The sequence below is a fragment of the Ruditapes philippinarum genome, unplaced genomic scaffold (genome assembly GCF_026571515.1).
Source record: "Ruditapes philippinarum isolate M1 unplaced genomic scaffold, ASM2657151v2 ctg1344_1_1_1_1, whole genome shotgun sequence".
Classification (NCBI taxonomy): Eukaryota; Metazoa; Mollusca; class Bivalvia; order Venerida; family Veneridae; genus Ruditapes; species Ruditapes philippinarum.
The window spans coordinates 292,034-311,057 of record NW_026852520.1 but is presented as its reverse complement, the minus strand read 5'-3'; the positions used below and the strand labels follow the sequence as shown (position 1 = coordinate 311,057).

At 31.6% G+C, this 19,024-nt stretch overlaps 1 protein-coding gene across 1 annotated transcript in view; it reads right to left on the bottom strand.

Moving 5' to 3' along the window:
* Window positions 1-453: 453 nt before the first annotated feature.
* Window positions 454-19,024, bottom strand: part of LOC132715613 (uncharacterized) — a 53,714-nt gene continuing 35,143 nt past the window's right edge. Inside the window, exons 2-3 of the mRNA XM_060698649.1 lie at window positions 3,086-3,203; window positions 454-551 (exon numbers count right to left, since the gene is read on the bottom strand). Of these exons, the coding sequence (XP_060554632.1) occupies window positions 454-551; window positions 3,086-3,203 (216 nt within the window). The remainder of the gene's footprint in view (window positions 552-3,085; window positions 3,204-19,024) is intronic.

Genomic DNA, 19,024 nt, shown 5'->3' with positions numbered 1-19,024 from the left:
AGAATAAACATTTTGATACAAATTAAATATGACATGTTAACAACTAAGTACTTTGTCAAAAGTAGTGGTAGTTCTGCTATCTTTTGGAATATCAACTCCAAAGTCCCTTGGGTTCCATTTAACTGACATCTACAATAAACATATGGCAAAACTAATGGCCAAAATATTCATTTTCTCTTTAAAAACAAGTTCAGGGAAAAGAGATCTTTCATAAGTCAATGAACATAAAGAATAAGTTACTATACAATGTTAGGGAACCTTAAAACAGGCTTTTCTATGTGCTTTACAATTTGAAATATGTTTGAAACAATATAATATCTCAAAAACTAAATCAATCGAAATTTCTCAATATTGTATCTAAGGGAGGTAACACAGAATTAACTGTGTATAAAATGAATCAAGGGTTACTGTTTTCAAAATGGGACACAACTGCAAAACAACATAAAATACTGGCTAATAAGAGTTATTCCCCTTGTAAAAATAGAAGTCATGACTTACCATTTGTGCACTGTTTTTTGGCTTGGTCTTTATATCCTGAAGTTTCTCATTAGCTAAAAATAAAACAAAACAAAAATTCAAGAGTGAAAATTTAAATAATTCAGACAAAATCTATGACAAAATTATATGTGAGCTTTATAACCATAAACTTGTTCATTTCATTGTATATGATGCTGCTAATACAGTCAAAATGTAAATGAATTACAAATCAAAGCACAGAAGGTGCTGAGTTTGTTTGGGTCTCAGAATGTCACAAAGGTGAAGGTTGTGAGATTATAAACCAATTTTTTTTTGTATAGTGCCACCAATGCTTTCCAGTGTTTTAACTGTAGTAAATTGGCTATAAGACTAATTGCAACACTGACATTAATTCAATGTTTATTTGGTTTAAACAATTTAAAAAAAACAACAAAAAAAACCAAAAAAACATGAGTTGCCTTAAGCTTCCTAAGCGAGCGTGTAAACCCCTCGACCACAGGGAGTTATAAGATAACAGTCTGAAGAAAACCACATTATTCTAAATTAGGGTTTGTAACCCTTATTAATTTCGATATATTTTGTTCACGGTAAACCTGTTGTTTAACACTGATGTAAATAATCATTCAGGTTAATATAAGCATGTATATCTATAAAGAATAACACAATATTAGAAATCTTCGACTAATCAGGAACTATTTTTTCTTCCCCAAGAATACTTGAAAATTTATGCGCCTGTCATTTGACAATCTTTAAAATATAATAACATTTGTATTTTCATCACAATCATCATTTTTTTCTCTCTCTGATGGACTTGCCATTAGGTAAATCATAATAAACAGTCAAAATACATATGAACAGCCAAATAAAACTTCTACTTCACTGCAAAAAAAACAAAAAAAAACAAGAAAATAAATTAAGACAGCTGCATTTATTTTGGTAAACACCAGGCAACAGCTTTTTGCTTATGCTCTCTGTTTATAAAACATTATATAGAACATTCATAAATTGAGGTAATGATGAAATATGAAATCATTTCATCTCATATCTTGGAACGATCATTGTTGAGAAATTTATTTGGGAATTTGAATGAATTCAGTGAACAACAGATTACTAGCAAGGCTCAATTTTCAAATTTGTTAAGGCAATTTGAGTATATTAGGTCTATGAGAAGTCTGTAAGGAACATAAGTGTACAACAAATGTGGTAACAAGTATGTGACAAATATGATAGCAAGTCTTTGAGAAATATGACCATGAGAAACATGATGACACGACTATGAGAAATGTGACCTTGAGAAACATGAGGTGACAAATATGATAGCAAGTCTTTGAGAAATATGACAATGAGAAACATGATGACACGACTATGAGAAATGTGACCTTGAGAAACATGAGGTGACAAATATGATAGCAAGTCTTTGAGACAATGTTTCCAGAAAACCACGAAAATAAGACTATGAGAAATGTGACCATGAGAAACATAATAACAAGACTATGAGAAATGTGACCTTGAGAAACATGACGTGACAAAATATGATAGCAAGTCTTTGAGACAATGTGACCAGAAAACCACGAAAATAAGACTATGAGAAATGTGACCATGAGAAACATAATAAAAAATTTATGAGAAATGTGACCTTGAGAAACATGATAACATGTCTATGAGACAATGTGACCAGAAAACCATGAAAACAAGACTTCAAGTCTATGAGAAAATGTGACCATGAGAAAAATGATAACAAGTCTATGAGACAATATGACCAGAAAACCATGAAAACAAGACTTTGAGAAAATGTGACCATGAGAAACATGATACAAGTCTATGAGACAATGTGACCTTAAGAAACATAATAACAAGTCTATGAGAAAATGTGACCATGAGAAACATAAAAACATGTCTTACTCTATGATAAATGTGACCATGAGAAACATAATAACAAGTCTATGAGAAAATGTGACCATAAGAAACATGATAACAAGTCTATGAGAAAATGTGACCATGAGAAACATGATAAAAAGTCTATGAAACAATAAGACCATAAAAAAACATGATAACATGTCTATGAAAAATGTGACCATGAGAAACATAGTAACATGTCTATGTTAAATGTGGCCATGATGAACATAATAACAAGTCTATGAGAAAATGTGACCATGAGAAACATTATAAAAAGTCTATGAAACAATGTCACCATAAGAAACATGATAACATGTCTATGAAAAATATGACAATGAGAAACATGATAACAAGTCTATGAGAAAATGTGACCATGAGAAACATGATAAAAAATCTATGAAACAATGTGACCATAAGAAACATGATAACATGTCTATAAAAAATGTGACCATGAGAAACATGATAACAAGTCTATGAGAAAATGTGGCCATGAGAAACATGATAACAAGTCTATGAAACAATGTGACCATTAGAAACATGATAACATGTCTATGAAACAATGTGACCATGAGAAACATGATAACATGTCTATGAAACAATGTGACCATAAGAAACATGATAACATGTCTATGAAAAATGTGATCATGAGAAACATGATAACAAGTCTAAAACAAGTAAGATGGTACAGAAGTCAGTTAAGTCGGATACTTACTGACAGCCTCAATGACATCAGCAAGCAGAACACCATCAGTGACATCTTGTTGTAGATCTGAGATGTAACGTTTACTTCGGGCTTTTTCCAAATAGTGGTTCGCCCAATCTGTATAGATCTGAAAAAATAAAATTCAACAGTAATTATTAAAGGTGTATACATCAAGGAAATGAAATTTACACATGGAGACACTATTTTCTCTTTAAACTTTTTCACTCCAGATAAGACAACTTTACCATTTATACTAAAGTGTAATATTTAACAATTTCAATGCTAAATATTTTAAATAGACTTGTCATTTTTACAATCTAGACAAATCTATTCATCAATTGAGGGAAAAATTTCAAAATATGTATTGACTTTCAGAAATAAGGAATAGTGCAGATCATTTACTGGTCTTACTGGTGGAATCAGTTGATTTATATTGAATCAATAAACATTTACCATAGAACAATTAGCCATTCTTTGTTGAACAAATAACTCCTTAAGACTGTTTTAAATCATTAATTACACAATAGTTTACTGAGATTTAAGGGTGTTCTACAAATCTCTGTTTGCAGATTGTTGCTCAAAGACAAAGCTAGACCCTTGAAAGTCATCCATTTATTTTAGAACTATAACATTAGGCTTCTAACAATAATTAAAACAGATTGCTGCTCTTTGAACTATGTTTTCCTAAACTCTTCAGTCTAGAGTTTTGTTCCTTGAACTCTTCAATTTAGGAGGAGAGATATTTACAATTCTGATGCATTATGGGTACAAGCTCTTCTGTCAGGAGGTTTGTTTCTGAAGCTCTTCAATTTATGAGGGAAGATATTTACAATTCTAATGCATTATGGGTGCCATGTGTTTGAGAAAGCTGGAAAACTATGAATATTATTGATGCAAATACCATAAAGAGCTTGTAAAATTTGCAAATTTCTGTAAAATTTTATCGGCCTAGCAACCAGACTTTAAAAATCAGCAAACAGGAACTGGTTATAACAATTCAAATCCAATGATTTATTAACAATGTTTCATATCTTCTGCATAAATCTGCATGAAATGATTCACTTTTCACCACAGCAGTAATAAGAAACACTTTGTTATACCCGTATCTGCATGCGTTTTGTTTTAAATTCTCTTTTTAAGGGAGCTCACTCCTGAAGCACATACAAAATATGTACAGTTGTATCCCTTGGCTTCAGAATTGAGAATTATTTAGTTAGCTGAAAGCTTTTTACGAAAATCAGCTAACTTCACAGGAAACAATTATTATTTTTTACTATTGAAAGGGTGTAACACTATTTGCTAGAACACTTCATTATGGTGGAAAGAACTTTTCAAACATAGACTATCTGTCACCATCCTGTGTCCTTATGAAAATGTTACTAAAATCCCACAAGGTCTGACACATCTAATATAACCAATACATTACAACCTCTATAAGGCACTTAACTAAATGAATGATACGTAAATGTCTTGCATTAAACTGAACTGTTATAGAAATATACTATATCTATGTTATTGAAGGATTTTTTTATCTTTCCTTTTATAGTGCTCACAAGAAAAAATCTGAATATCAATATCAATTTGTCATGCAATGGCACAGACAATTTGGAAAGTTAAATATAAAATAAATTGATACAATAGTATCTTGCGAAGATGCATACACAATAATGATGATGGTTGATGAGAGCAATTTAAATAAAACAGCGGAATGTATATTTAAGAAAATTTCAAACAAATTTGTAAAGGTGAAACTTCACCTGAACATTATTTCAGACCAGCAATTATCTTTTTAAAAACAGTGAACATTATGAAGTCTATGAGGAACTTTTTTCTGAACTTATAATCAAACATTCATCTTTAATAGAAGCAACACCATCCTAAGTCATTCTTTAAACAGATTAAGATAATACACTTCTGCTTCGATTCTTCAAAATGTCCTTGAAGTCCTTCAGAACATCTTAAACATAGCCTGCTTGCAAACCTAATTAGTTTACCTGCATTTCCCCCCATTAACAACAGAACACATAAATAATTTCCCCAACAACTGGAGGCACTCATCTTATATATTCATAAAAACTATTCTTTTTTCTGTGAATGAAGTACAACTGTATGTGTAACGGAACAAACCATTAAGCTTTGTTACAGTATATGATGCATATTCATGAGAATATGTAACACTATAATACATGTATGTGTTACATTAATATTTTACACTCAAAACTTTTATTTGGCATACAAGAACAATAACCAGAGCAACAGATAAGGTGCGTATTTGCGTATTTACGCAATTAATTTTATAAAATACGCAATTGATTTTTTAAGAATGCGTATCAAAACCCATTAAAAAAAATGAAATACGCAATTGTCTTAAAACCCGTGCGTATTGTCATTTTCATCACCGCAAAATTAATCTGTCATACGCTCGAAGTTTTGGACAAATTATATCGATATGCATGCTATCCGAATATTCCCGAATCAATGCTAACTAATCAACGGTCTTCGACGGTCCCCGGTCTCCAAAGACCGACTAAGCCATATCAATAAAGCATGAGACCGTCGATTTGTCTACTTAGGTCAACGGTCTTTAAAGACCAGCAGAGACCGTTGATTTTGCGGAGACCGTCAATAAGAAGGTCCCAGTTGTATCAATAGACGCTTTGAAAGCAATATGGCGTCAAAACAGTTGTAAATCAAAAATTAGTCAGAAAACGAACTTGTTAAAATATTATGAAATATAACATGAGCATTTTATATAAAAAATAAAACAATTGTGAAAAGTTCTAGTAAATTGTTAATCCTATTTTCTTTTTAAAAAAGTTTTAATTTTATTGATATTGAAATCATAAAATTCATATCTTCATAATTGAATACCCAATTAATCTTGAAATCATAGGGTATCGAGTTTTTGAATACCCAATTAAATGGAGCCAATACCCAATTCCAAAGGAAACTAGACCTATCACTGAAGGTGATTAATACCCCCACCAGCAACTTTTTGAAAAATAAGTAGTCTGAAGAAAAATTTCAACACATACTATCAACTGTGTACAAAGAAATATTTCAATTAATTGTAATCCCAACCGGGGTCTCCAAATAAGCTTGCTTTTCACAAAGTTTGATTACAATATCTCATTCCTAACTCTAGTTATTGTCCGGAAACCATTTTTCTATATTTAGTAACGGTGACCTTGACCTCAGGGGGTCCAAATGCAATACCAACCAAGGTCTTCATATAAGCTTGCTATACACCAAGTTTGATTACAATATCTCATTCCTAACTCAAGTTATTGTCCGGAAACCATTTTTCTATTTTTAGTAACGGTGATCTTGACCTTGACCCCAAATTGTGAAAAGTTCTAGTAAATTGTTAATCCTATTTTCTTTTTAAAAAAGTTTTAATTTTATTGATATTGAAATCATAAAATTCATATCTTCATAATTGAATACCCAATTAATCTTGAAATCATAGGGTATCGAGTTTTTGAATACCCAATTAAATGGAGCCAATACCCAATTCCAAAGGAAACTAGACCTATCACTGAAGGTGATTAATACCCCCACCAGCAACTTTTTGAAAAATAAGTAGTCTGAAGAAAAATTTCAACACATACTATCAACTGTGTACAAAGAAATATTTCAATTAATTGTAATCCCAACCGGGGTCTCCAAATAAGCTTGCTTTTCACAAAGTTTGATTACAATATCTCATTCCTAACTCTAGTTATTGTCCGGAAACCATTTTTCTATATTTAGTAACGGTGACCTTGACCTCAGGGGGTCCAAATGCAATACCAACCAAGGTCTTCATATAAGCTTGCTATACACCAAGTTTGATTACAATATCTCATTCCTAACTCAAGTTATTGTCCGGAAACCATTTTTCTATTTTTAGTAACGGTGATCTTGACCTTGACCCCAGGGGGTCCAAATGCAATACCAACCCAGGTCTACATATAAGCTTGCTAAACAACAAGTTTGATAACAATATCTCATTCCTAACTCTAGTTATTGTCCAGAAACCATTTTTCTATTTTTAGTAACCGTGACCTTGACCTTGACCCTAGGGGGTCCAAATGCAATACCAACCCAGGTCTTCATATAAGCTTGCTATACACCAAGTTTGATTACAATATCTCATTCCTAACTCAAGTTATTGTCCGGAAACCGTTTTTCTATTTTTAGTAACCATGACCTTGACCTTGACCCCAGGGGGCCTAAATGCAATACCAACCCAGGTCTTCACATAACATTGCTATACGCAAAGTTTGTTTACAATATCTCACTCCTAACTCTAGTTATTGTCCGGAAACCATTTTTCTATTTTTAGTAACGGTGACCTTGACCTTGACCCCAGGGGGTCCAAATGCAATACCAACCAGAGTTTCCACATAAGGTTGCTATATACCAAGTTTGATTACAATACCTCATTCCAAACTCTAGTTATCGTCCGGAAACCATGATGTGGACCGACCGACGGACGGACCGACCGACCGACCAACCAACCGACCGACCGACCGACAAGCTGACTCCTATATACCCCCCCTAAACTTCGTTTGTGGGGGTATAATGATGGAGTAATACCCAATTCACTTTTAAAGCTTATCTGTTGCTCTGATAACTGATATCAAATTGGTAAAAAACAGAACACATCACAAACTTAATGATATTATCAAACGCATTTAAAAACCAAAAATTGGCTCTTCCATTGTTTTGTTTTTCTAGTTCAATACTTAGTAAGGTTCAGCAACTGAATCAAATATCTCATGCTAATCTCTTATTAATGCCGAGCCCATCATAGTAAATGTATGAGTACTTAGCCATGCAAGGGGAATAACTCATATACAATAGTATGATCCATCTTGAACAAGGACGATCGATCTACCAGCGCTTCTGAAGATATTACAAGACAATACTTTTCCACTTATGGCACATTATGTGAGGATATAGATATGAGTTACTGAACTGTTAAGAGAAATCTAGAAAAATGAACTTAAAATAAAATTGTTATAGTGCAAAGGTTCTGGGATTGCTTAAAGATGTAGAAATGGCTATAATCAGAATATAAGAATAATGATTTTTGCATTGTTAGAGAAAGGAGGGCTACAAAATTCTAAAGGGCATCAAAACTGCTATTTATTTTTATGACCAGGGATTCAAAATGCATTCCAGTCAATGGAAGGACACCAATAGGACCAAATTACTTTGCAGGATTGTTACTAGGACTATGGTCTTGGACTAGAATTAAACAACAGGTATTACGGAATATAATAAACTATATAGAAGAAATGTCTAGAAAAATAAGAGAGCTAAAAGAATGATAACAACAAATCGGCAAGGAAACACTTCAATCTAGCGATAATGCAACTTAAAAACCCTTCATAATATGTTAATTTCATCATGATATAATATTCTAGTCCCAACATTAAATCATTTTTTTTACTGAATAACTGTGAACAGTATCAGATTTTATGATCTCAAAAATGACTGATAAGCCATAAGTAGGCTGGGCAGAATTCTCATTAATCACAGCAGTCAACACTTAACAAAACTCATATACCTTCCCACACATAGCACACTAATTTTAAACACTTTCTCTGGATTTTGATAAAAATTAATAAAAATGAATTATTAGATTTTTATCAAATCTCAAGATCTTGAGGGTGTTTTTTTATATATTTTTTCCCCTGGTTGTTCTTTTTTATTTGATAGAAAGGCACTTGGTTTATTCTTTAATATGTGTGTGGGTTTAATTTGGAACAGTTATAATAGGCAGTTTAAATTCTAGAAATTCTAGAATGATTAGCTTATCATACTTTTCACAGAAGAAAAAATTCTGGTGTTGTGAACAATCTAAATTTTAATTACCATGATTTAGTTAGGTCTGACCTTGAAAGAGTCATTTTAATATAAAAAAAAATTTAAAATGATCACAAATGATCACATGAGAAATTTTTTATTGAATTTATTGATTTTATTATTTCCTTTTATTTTGAATGTTCATTATAACATTAATACATGTTAAATTAATTTTACATTGTTTGCTCTTGTCTTCATTATCTCCCTTCAAAATGTTCATTTTTGGCCCATGACCACTAATAATGATGACCATTAATAATGTATGACCTGCTTTAATGGTACCTGGCGGATCAGACTGCTCCTCAATTTAGCTAGATAACACTGATGACTTTGGTGGTGGTGGTATTGGTAGTTTTCTTACCAGATCACACCGTTTTTTTCCTGGCCAGGCTGTCAAGCAGTTTACCAGTTCTAGTTGCCTTCACTTTCGCATATAACTGCTCTTACTTCTCTACTGTCAGAGTAGAGGTACAGACTGCTAATGACCTTAGAAAGGATTTCATGATCAATCACAATATAAGTTACCTGCACCACTCAGGAATTGAACAAGGTTGCCCAATTTACTGTCCAAAGCTGAGACCTACCTCTACCTATTGAGCTAACAAGATTGCTTTTATACTGGCGACTTTTCAGCCAACAGTCCAATTATTGAATTAATTTCTAAACATCATTGCTCAACAATACATGTATTTTAGGAGGAGGAGATTTAAGCAAATAAGTGCCAGTACAATATAAACTCAGGGAAATACATTCACAATTTATACCAAAGTCCAACACTGAGGCCCTAAATCAACTTAAAATTTCTTTCAACACAGCACCATTTCAATCAACACATAGATTAAAAGCCCTCTCTCAAGAAAATATGCTGACTCAGCAAGAATAAAATCTGCTCAGTGGTTTCAGATTTGTTTATTTTGTAGCACAATATGTACTGGATTAAACTCTCAACATACTGAGGAAATCCGCTCATTCTGTGATAAGAAATAACCAGATCTGTGCATTTTGCATGAACTTTTAATTATTTTGCACTTGCATTTTGTTAAAATCATATATAAAAGCAACAAGAACAGAGAAAATTTTTCAACATGTCTTTGCAAATAAAATATAAATATGTTTTTTTTTTTCAATCACTTTTTACCTCGGTATCAGGGATGACATTTGGAACGGTTGCAAGAGGCTAAAGGCAGAAGGCCTCTTACAACAGTTCCAAATGTCATCCCTGATACCTTCAACTGTTTTGACTGACTTCCACAAACACCCATGACATGACTGTATACTGTTATAATATTATTGGCGACGCCGGTGAGCGGCGTCGTCTTTTATGGAACGCTTTTTATTTTTGCCTATGGAAGGAGCTGTTATTATTAGCAGTTAATTTCATGTTGTGTTAATTATATTTATTTTGATTCGTAAAAATCAAGTAAACAAATATGTTGTTATATTTGTATTTAATAACTTTATATAAAAAGCATGTGCATTGTGATATTATTTTCACGAAATTGCAGGCTCTGATTAACAGCTTGTCCCTTTGTTTTATTGACAATACTAAAACCCGGATTTCGAATATCGTTGTGGTCTACATTGATGCTCATTCATTTATATATTTTCAAAACTTTCCTACAAAGAGAAAGTTCACCTGCAAATGAGTATTAGGATAGGTAATGGACTGTTTGTAAACGATTATCCTTATTGATTTTATCCATATTACGTTTATCTGTTGAACAGAATGGTTGTTTTTTACAAAGTGTACCAGTATCCGGATGTTGACAGCTATCCGATTTTCTGCAATTACTGCTGTCACATGGCCATCTACATTTTTATGAATACTTTACCATTAATTTGCATGGCATAATTAAAATGAGCCTGCAACATTTCTTAATTTTGATGTTTAGGGTGTTCTTTTGGGTTTCAGGTTTTCTTTATTTCAAGGGGAAGTAACTCATGTTTACTAAATTATTTGTTCTTTTCTGTCTATCTTAGGTATTACTTACAATTTTTGTTTTATAAAATTTACCAGTTGTAAGGTCATCAAAAGCATAGAGGCCCTGATGAGTGAATATTGATATATATATACTTTTACTGGCTTTATATACCCAATATTTCATATTTATTTAATAGAAACTTGTTATGTGCATACATTTATATCTTAGTATATTGGTATGATGAGACTTATAATATTTCTGAATTTAAAGAGTGGCAGTTATGTCATTATTATTAAAGGGATGAGACTTTCATTAAAGTTATAAATGAAATAATACATGTATTGATTGAAATGTCCTGAAACTTGGATCAAGCAATATAATTGTTAAAGCCTCAAAAAATGATGTTCTGAATTGTTATTCTAATTTTTTTCTAACATGTGCATAGTTTGAAAAGGACAGCTTCTGCCTTATCTATTTTGTTATGGAGGGACACCGGTCTCAATCTCCAGGTCTCCATAGTCAACCGACAACAGACTTTTCATAGAGTAGATTGATACTTGTCCTTGAATAAATTTGTACACTAAATTTTATAGTGGGTGATTTGTGCCACATGAAAACCAACAAAGTACAAAAAGTAACCGGGCGCCAGATGAAAACATGAAAATACAATCTACCACAAAGTGGTTCGTTTGTTGCATTTTCATGTTTTCGCCCGGTGCCCTTGATGTAAAAATACAAATCAGCCTCATAAAATTCTTATCATAGATATTGTACATGTATTAGCACAGTTATATTCACTTTCAAAATTGACCTGTTATAAAATAATGGCACAACCAATAACTGTCTTAGCCCTTTTTAGTAAAAATAATTATACAATAATAATTATATAAATTGTTATTTTAATTAAGACTATGAGTATGTAAGGTTTTTTTTCTTATTTATTAATTAAGAATTAATTATCTGTTAATTTAAAAATCTAAATATCTGTCACGATTTAGAACTGTTCACTATTTAGGGAGAAAATGTGTAAGCGGCCAGATAGCTCAATCGCTACAGTCGCGGTACATTATTCTGTGGGTCACAGGTTTGAGTTCTGGTCAAGCTGAAAGTTTTTCTCATCCTGTTACTGCAAATAACCATTAGTTTAATTTACTATGCTCTGTAAACATCAGAAATTCAAGTACATGAATAAAAGGGGGGAAAAAAGGGTTTAGTTTGAATTTTTTCATTTTTAAAAGAAAAAAGTGTAGCGGCCGATGCTATTTGGGTTTTCCCTGAAAGTCCGGGGTTGAGTATGGTAGGCATTTTCAGTCGGGTTAAGAGGGGTTTTTCAACGAAAATGTTTGATTATTTAATAGATGCATTTAAATTTTAAAGGACAAAGCATATTGCTGATATTTTTTAAAATTTCAAAAAACATTTGTAAGTTGATCAAATATAACGCCAGAAAAAGTTTTTTTTTTTCTTCTTGGAATTAAGTCTGCCCTATGTAATGAAATTTTGCATGGTTTTAAATTTATTTGATAGCAGCTGGTGATGGCTGGTACTTTTTCTGAACCCATGGGTCCCCTTTAGTTTTATTTTTTGGTTCTTTATGTCTAATATATGTCAATGACATGTCTGCAACCCTAAGCAATAAGCTTTTATTATATGCACAGGCATGTTAGTATCAGACCTGGGAAGAAAAAATATTACCAGATTGATAAAAAAACCTGTGTTCATCTTAAAAGTGTCACAAACCAAAAAAAAAAATGTAAATGATGACCCCAATCTCATTAAAATCAGATCATCGTTTTTGCTCCGTTACTCTTCGCTACGAGCGTAGGGTAGTGAAGCGACAGTTAGGATATGATTTTAATGAGATTGATGATGACCCCCTTTAAAAATATACTTAAAGTTAATAGTATATTTTTAAAGGGGGTCATTATTTACATTTTTTTTTTTTGGTTTTTGACACTTTTAAGATGAACACAGATTTTTTATTAATCTGGTCATATTTTTTCTTCCCAGGTGTGATACTTGTGCCTGTCATTATATGATGATGACTCAGGTATCCTTGTATCTGGTAAAGTAAATCATTGACTATAAATTGTCTTTGCATCTTGGCAAGACAGAGTCTATTCTTTTTGGTTTAAGTTTCAACATAAACTGGGCCAAGCCTCCAGGTCACATGAAATGGTACTGCTATAAAGTACACATCTTTTGTTAAGTATTTAGGTGCAAACCTGGATCAAATTCTTTTGGCGTCGCCCTTTGATGCTTTGCATCAATGCTTTTCTTGTATTATTATGTAAATAGTCATATTATATGTGATACTGGTTACATATGTCCAGTCTCATTTATTATAAGAGTCCTACAATTGTATTTTAAATATGTATAAGGAATTGTTTTTATATTTGTTCATATAAGAAAGAGACTTAAACAAACAAATAAATAAATAATTGTTAAGCCTCTATTCTAAGGTTTAGAGCTGCTTTAACATCCGCTTGTATTTTGGAATAACTTTTGTTTTTTCATTAAAACTGTTTTAGACATGTAAACCTCTGAATAAAAATCAATTTCAAATGAAAAACATACAGAAAACCTAAGGTAGTTTTTTTAAACAATTTGTTTTATCAATTTTAACAAAAATCTCTAGGAACTGTTTTTTAGACACGTCAGGGATTAAGTGCTTTCAGAGAATAAAAACTATGACTCACTTGTATCATTTGTACATTTGTACTATCTTTCAAGATCATGACTGTTACTTAACATATGATACACTCATAAGCAAGCACTACAAAACCGTTTGGGTTACCTGACCTAATAAATCAACTCATAAGCAAGACATAATTTGTAAAAATAATTTGGTGTTACCTGACCAACTTAGGTAACAGTTGTTACAATCCATGGAAAATTTCTAAAGCAAAATAAATAATTGTACAATTTAATCGTTTTAAGAGGGTTTTGTACAGGAGTTACGGGAAAATTACCAATGGACTGACAGGCCTGTTGTGCAACAACTGGTACCAGTTTTAACAAAGCCTTTTAACATCAACGAGTTTCCCCCTAATTTAATCTTTAGGTTATATATAGAGTATTCTGCATCTAAATTAGAATCTACAGAATGTCACAATATATCTGATTATGGAACAATAAGGCAAATATACGAAAATATTAACAGCAATTATTTGATTTACCTGACCATCATATGACCACAACTGTGACCACCTGTCAGTGTAACATCTCTACAAGTTATGTTGTTGTAAAATAGTTCACCATGACATTTCATCAATATTGATATCAATATATTAATCTATAATGCATTAAACAAAGATTATTATACTATTTATTATTTATTGAAGTAACATTGCAATCTATATAAATGTTTTAATTAAATATTATAAGTTCCAAAGATTGAGAAAAAGGTTTAATTTTGGAATAAAAGAAATCATAAACCAAGATTACACTTCTGTTTCTAAAAATGTAAACCTTTGTTTGTACAAAAAGTTAATGAACAGAACTTATTATTGTATTTGTCTCATATTTTTGAGTGTTTTTGCTATAATTTCTGTTATACTGTTCAAGCAGCCAACATATACATTTTTGCACCTGGAATTAACTGTTGTTTTTCTATGTTTTCAGAGACTTCAGAAAGGTAATTTGGCATATCTGCCATACATACGCCATTAAACCTATTGCTTTTATATATCATTATCACTTTTACCTCAATTTTATATTTTTACCCTTTACCACATATCCTCTTTTAGAACAAACAATAACAATAGAAGCTGAAATGAGACTTTAACGATTTACATAAAACATTAGCACTAAACTAGCATGCCAATGTCACCTGCCCACAGCCAAGCCATTATATGAACATGCATGCAATGAAGTCTAGGCAAGTTGGCTGCATTATTATATTTTTATAAAAATAACCCATGTAACCAACATTGGAGTGTACATATTCCAAATGAAAAACATGATCTATTATTAAGACATTTTCCATCTGGCTCTCATATTTTATCTATAATTCAAAGGATATTTAGAACAATTATTTTCACATAAATAACACCAGCTTTCCTGGGCTAATTTGCCTTTAACCTTGATCCTAGGGTGTAAATTATAACATAATGTACACTGTTGGTTTCCCTTGTTTAACATCTCAAGTTTTATTGATAATGACAATGTCATGATCATACTGTACTGTTAGTCTGACATCATCCTAAATTATTCTATGATGCCCTGAGATGAATAGTGCTATTATTAAACAATGAAAGCCACAGTTGATGGAAGGAATAGTTGTTATCCAGAACTCGACAAATGTGGGTTTTTTCCAAGCTAATCCCTTTTTATCATTATAACTTCATGGTGCACTCATTCACAAAAAAATAGTCAACTTGTTGCGCTGTTTTTTCCGAACTTAGAACTGTAAAAGTTTGTTTGTACCGAATAAGCTGGGAAAACCAAAACAATTCTTAGAAAGTCTATTTAAATCTAGAGTCAGTATGATATACATGTAATTTGATAAGTTAATCAAAATAAAGTTATAAAGCTTTCATTAAAAAAATTACAAATACCACTGGTTAGCACCATCATTATCAAAAATAATTATTTATTCACCCATTCACGGCACATTAGTAAATTTTAAACAGCCATTGTTTACTTTGCAAGGGTACATCCATTTTTAGGACAAACAGTACAAGGCCCGTCTTCCATAAAACTACTAATCCAAAAATTATTTTTCCTGTCATCTACTGCCAAACAATTTACTACAACTTTTCCAATGCTCTTTTCAAGCTGGGACCAAAAGTGATAAGCCAGCCTACACAACTATGCAGTCTGACCAGGCTCTATATTGTTGGCTTACTTACACCTAGATTTTTTCATCTTGGCATCTTTAAAATTGATAAAGAGACGGTTCCAAAATTGGAAGCTGTTAAGTGAGTGGACAAATCCATTAAAGACATTCAGCAGCTCCACGTACCCCCAGAAAACTGTGTACCTATGTTCAAAGGTAAATGATCTAGAAATGGCAATGAGCTGGTATATAGAAACAGTTACCAGCTGTCCCAGCTTATCTCTACTACATCTTTCCCCCCTGCTATCTGTTTGTAATCAGGTTGAACTCAACACTCAGGTACAACTCTCATCATTGTACCAATTGTTTCTAATGTTATCACTTCATCTTTCTATTCCCAGGCAACAAAACAACGCCAATAACTCAATGTCAACAGTTATAATATTTCCAGACATACAAAAATGGCTTAAAAGAAAAATGGCTAAGGTATCTGTCTCATTTCAAACCTTCAGAGTAGAGAGCTGATAGGTTTTGTTGACAAAAAAACCAGAGCAAGCAGTATGTTTTCAATTAAATGGTTATAACATAAAGTCAATATGAACAAATATTCAAGCCTTGGTTATGACAATTAAATATCATTTACACATTTAAAGATATTATCAAGTCATGGTTCCATTCATAGAGGCCAAATGTGTCTTTCATATCTGCTGAGTAAATAAAGAACGCATTGGCATCAGATGACCAGGCCTGTAATGCTTGCAAGAATAAATGTAATGAATTATTCACAAAAAGGTTGTTCAAAGGTGTTTTTTTATATTTTATTTAAAGCTCAAATGTTCACTATGAATTGTACAGACCATGTTTGGTGATACATAATACATCAAATGATCTAGAAATAAAACTTGTTTTAATACCTTACACTGACAAGTGTAGAACCAGGCCAGCCTGTACATCCAAGCAGACAGACCACACTCCAGGATATTAGCTGAAAGAAGAGTCCCAAAAATGGAAGCCAGGTAAGAAGTCAATTTTAGAAATTCAGGGAGATAAGCATCAAAAGTTTCTTTTTTTTCACAAGAGTGCCCTATGAAAGGGACAAACCAAATCTGAACATGGACTATAAACAAATGCTACAGAGTTGATAATTAGTCTATAATTCTTTACAATGAAAAAAGAAAAAAAGGAATCCCCTAAAGAACATCCATCATGACAAAACTTCAATGTTGCAGGTTTGGTTTGATTGAGCCTGTTCATGGACAGTATACTGGTTAATGCAAGCTCCCTTCCACGCCTCCTAGTAATTCAAAGGTATTTGTAGGTTCAGTACTATTTAGTGACCGGACCAAACCAAACATGATAAAGGATCATCAATGGACCACTGTAATGACCAAGTTTGATGATGTATCATATATTGGTTCATTAGATAATGAATTTCAATTTCATATATGAATTTCATATCTATCACTAAACATGAATTTTGTATTTCAATTGCAAGCTCAAGCTATTTGCTAATGGGTATAAAAAGAGTATGTAAATTTCAGACTTAGTTAAACTAACAATGTTGATGAATAACTGAAAACAGGTCCAGACCTTTTGACTTGGATATGAACAAGTTTGACACTGCACTAACCATACACTAAGGGAAAACTATTAAACATATTAACATATTAACAAAACATCAGACAATCTGACAAACCATTTGTAATGCATACAAAGTCAAGAAACACAGAGAAAAAACAACATGGGAAAATTCAGCCAGACATCTGTTTAGCATAAAGAAATAATAAATAATGAACATTTATTACAACTTTAACATAAATAGGAGGGACAACAATCTTTAAAGAACTGAAGCTACATTATAATGACCAACATATGGAGAAAAATTACACATTTTGCTTAAAAGAATATTGGTAACTTTTCAACTTTCCATATTCTATAACATGATATAATATGCCAACAAAACAAATACAAAATATAATTATATCATGTTTTAAATATAGAAATGACAAAATTCTACAAATTTCTACAAATTTCTTCTTTCTGACAGTGTGACACACTCTACCTCATCCATCCATGCCTTTCTAAGGTCTTTGTATTCATTAATCATAATCATATAAACAGTAAAATCAGTTTATTTTGGCTAAAATATATATTCTCTACCTATATTGTATAAATACAGCAGCAAGAACAGACATATAAGTACTGATTAATAAGAACAAAACTTTCAGACATTAATTATTCTTTAGGTCAATTTAATAGTTAAAATTTCTTTGTCTTCATTAATTTCATCAGACTAATGTAATTCCATATAAATGCATGGAACAAATTTCTGCCACACACAGCAATAAGACAAACACATTTGGCATCTAATTTCACAACCATCACAGCAATCAGCTTATAAAAACATGCCAATTAAAGTGATATTAATAACACTTGAATTTTATCACATTATCTTCATCATCTGAGATGGATAATTTATAAAATTATTTTTGTTTTATTTCCCATGATAACACATAGCTCTGCATGCTTGTATTATAGAACTGTTCTTTAGAGAGTCAACAGCAATTTGCTATTTTTTTGGCTTTTTTTTTCTGATTCAAAAGGTGATTCCATGGTTATTCCATGGAAATAATTCAAAAGATTGTCCCTAAAATATCAATATATTTTCTTTTCTTTATTTTTTTAACCATAGTTCTATAAATGTTATCAATTAAATCTGATCTCAGAAAGAATTGTATTGCAGGAAACAAGAGTCTAGTGTAGAATCTTGAAAGAAGATCTATTTAAAAAGTTTCTCTTGTTTGTTTCCAGACTACAGGAATCAGCAATTATTACTTATCATTTTCAGTATCAAATGTACAGCAAAAATACAATGTTTAATCATCGTAAAAATCTTTATACAATGTAGAACATAATGTTTAACTGTTAGTTTCAGATGCTTTTTAGGCTTTTTATGAAGACATTCTCAATACAGTCTGCTTTTATTCTACACCCACTCACCACTCATCCATGCCTTTATATTATTATTATTAATAATATTTACGTTAAAAAGATTAAACCCTTTTAATAAATTTTCGGGGAGAAACAAAAAACTTTTAAATAAAAATTTCTGGTCTCAAAACAAAGTTGGGAAAAATATATTTAACTGCCAAAAGATTTTATATAAAAATTGGCAAAAGATTAAACTGTTATTTCATGTTTGGTTCCTGAACAGTTTGTCAGAGTATCTAGATGAAAAATCCATCAAATAAACCCATACAGTAATAAAAAAGATAAATAGGATGTCTGAAAATTTCGAGGAAACTAATTAACTATGGGGGCTTTTAAAAAAAACAAAATTTATATCTGCTTCATGATGGCTTATAAGTCCCCCAAATTTTTATTCCTTTA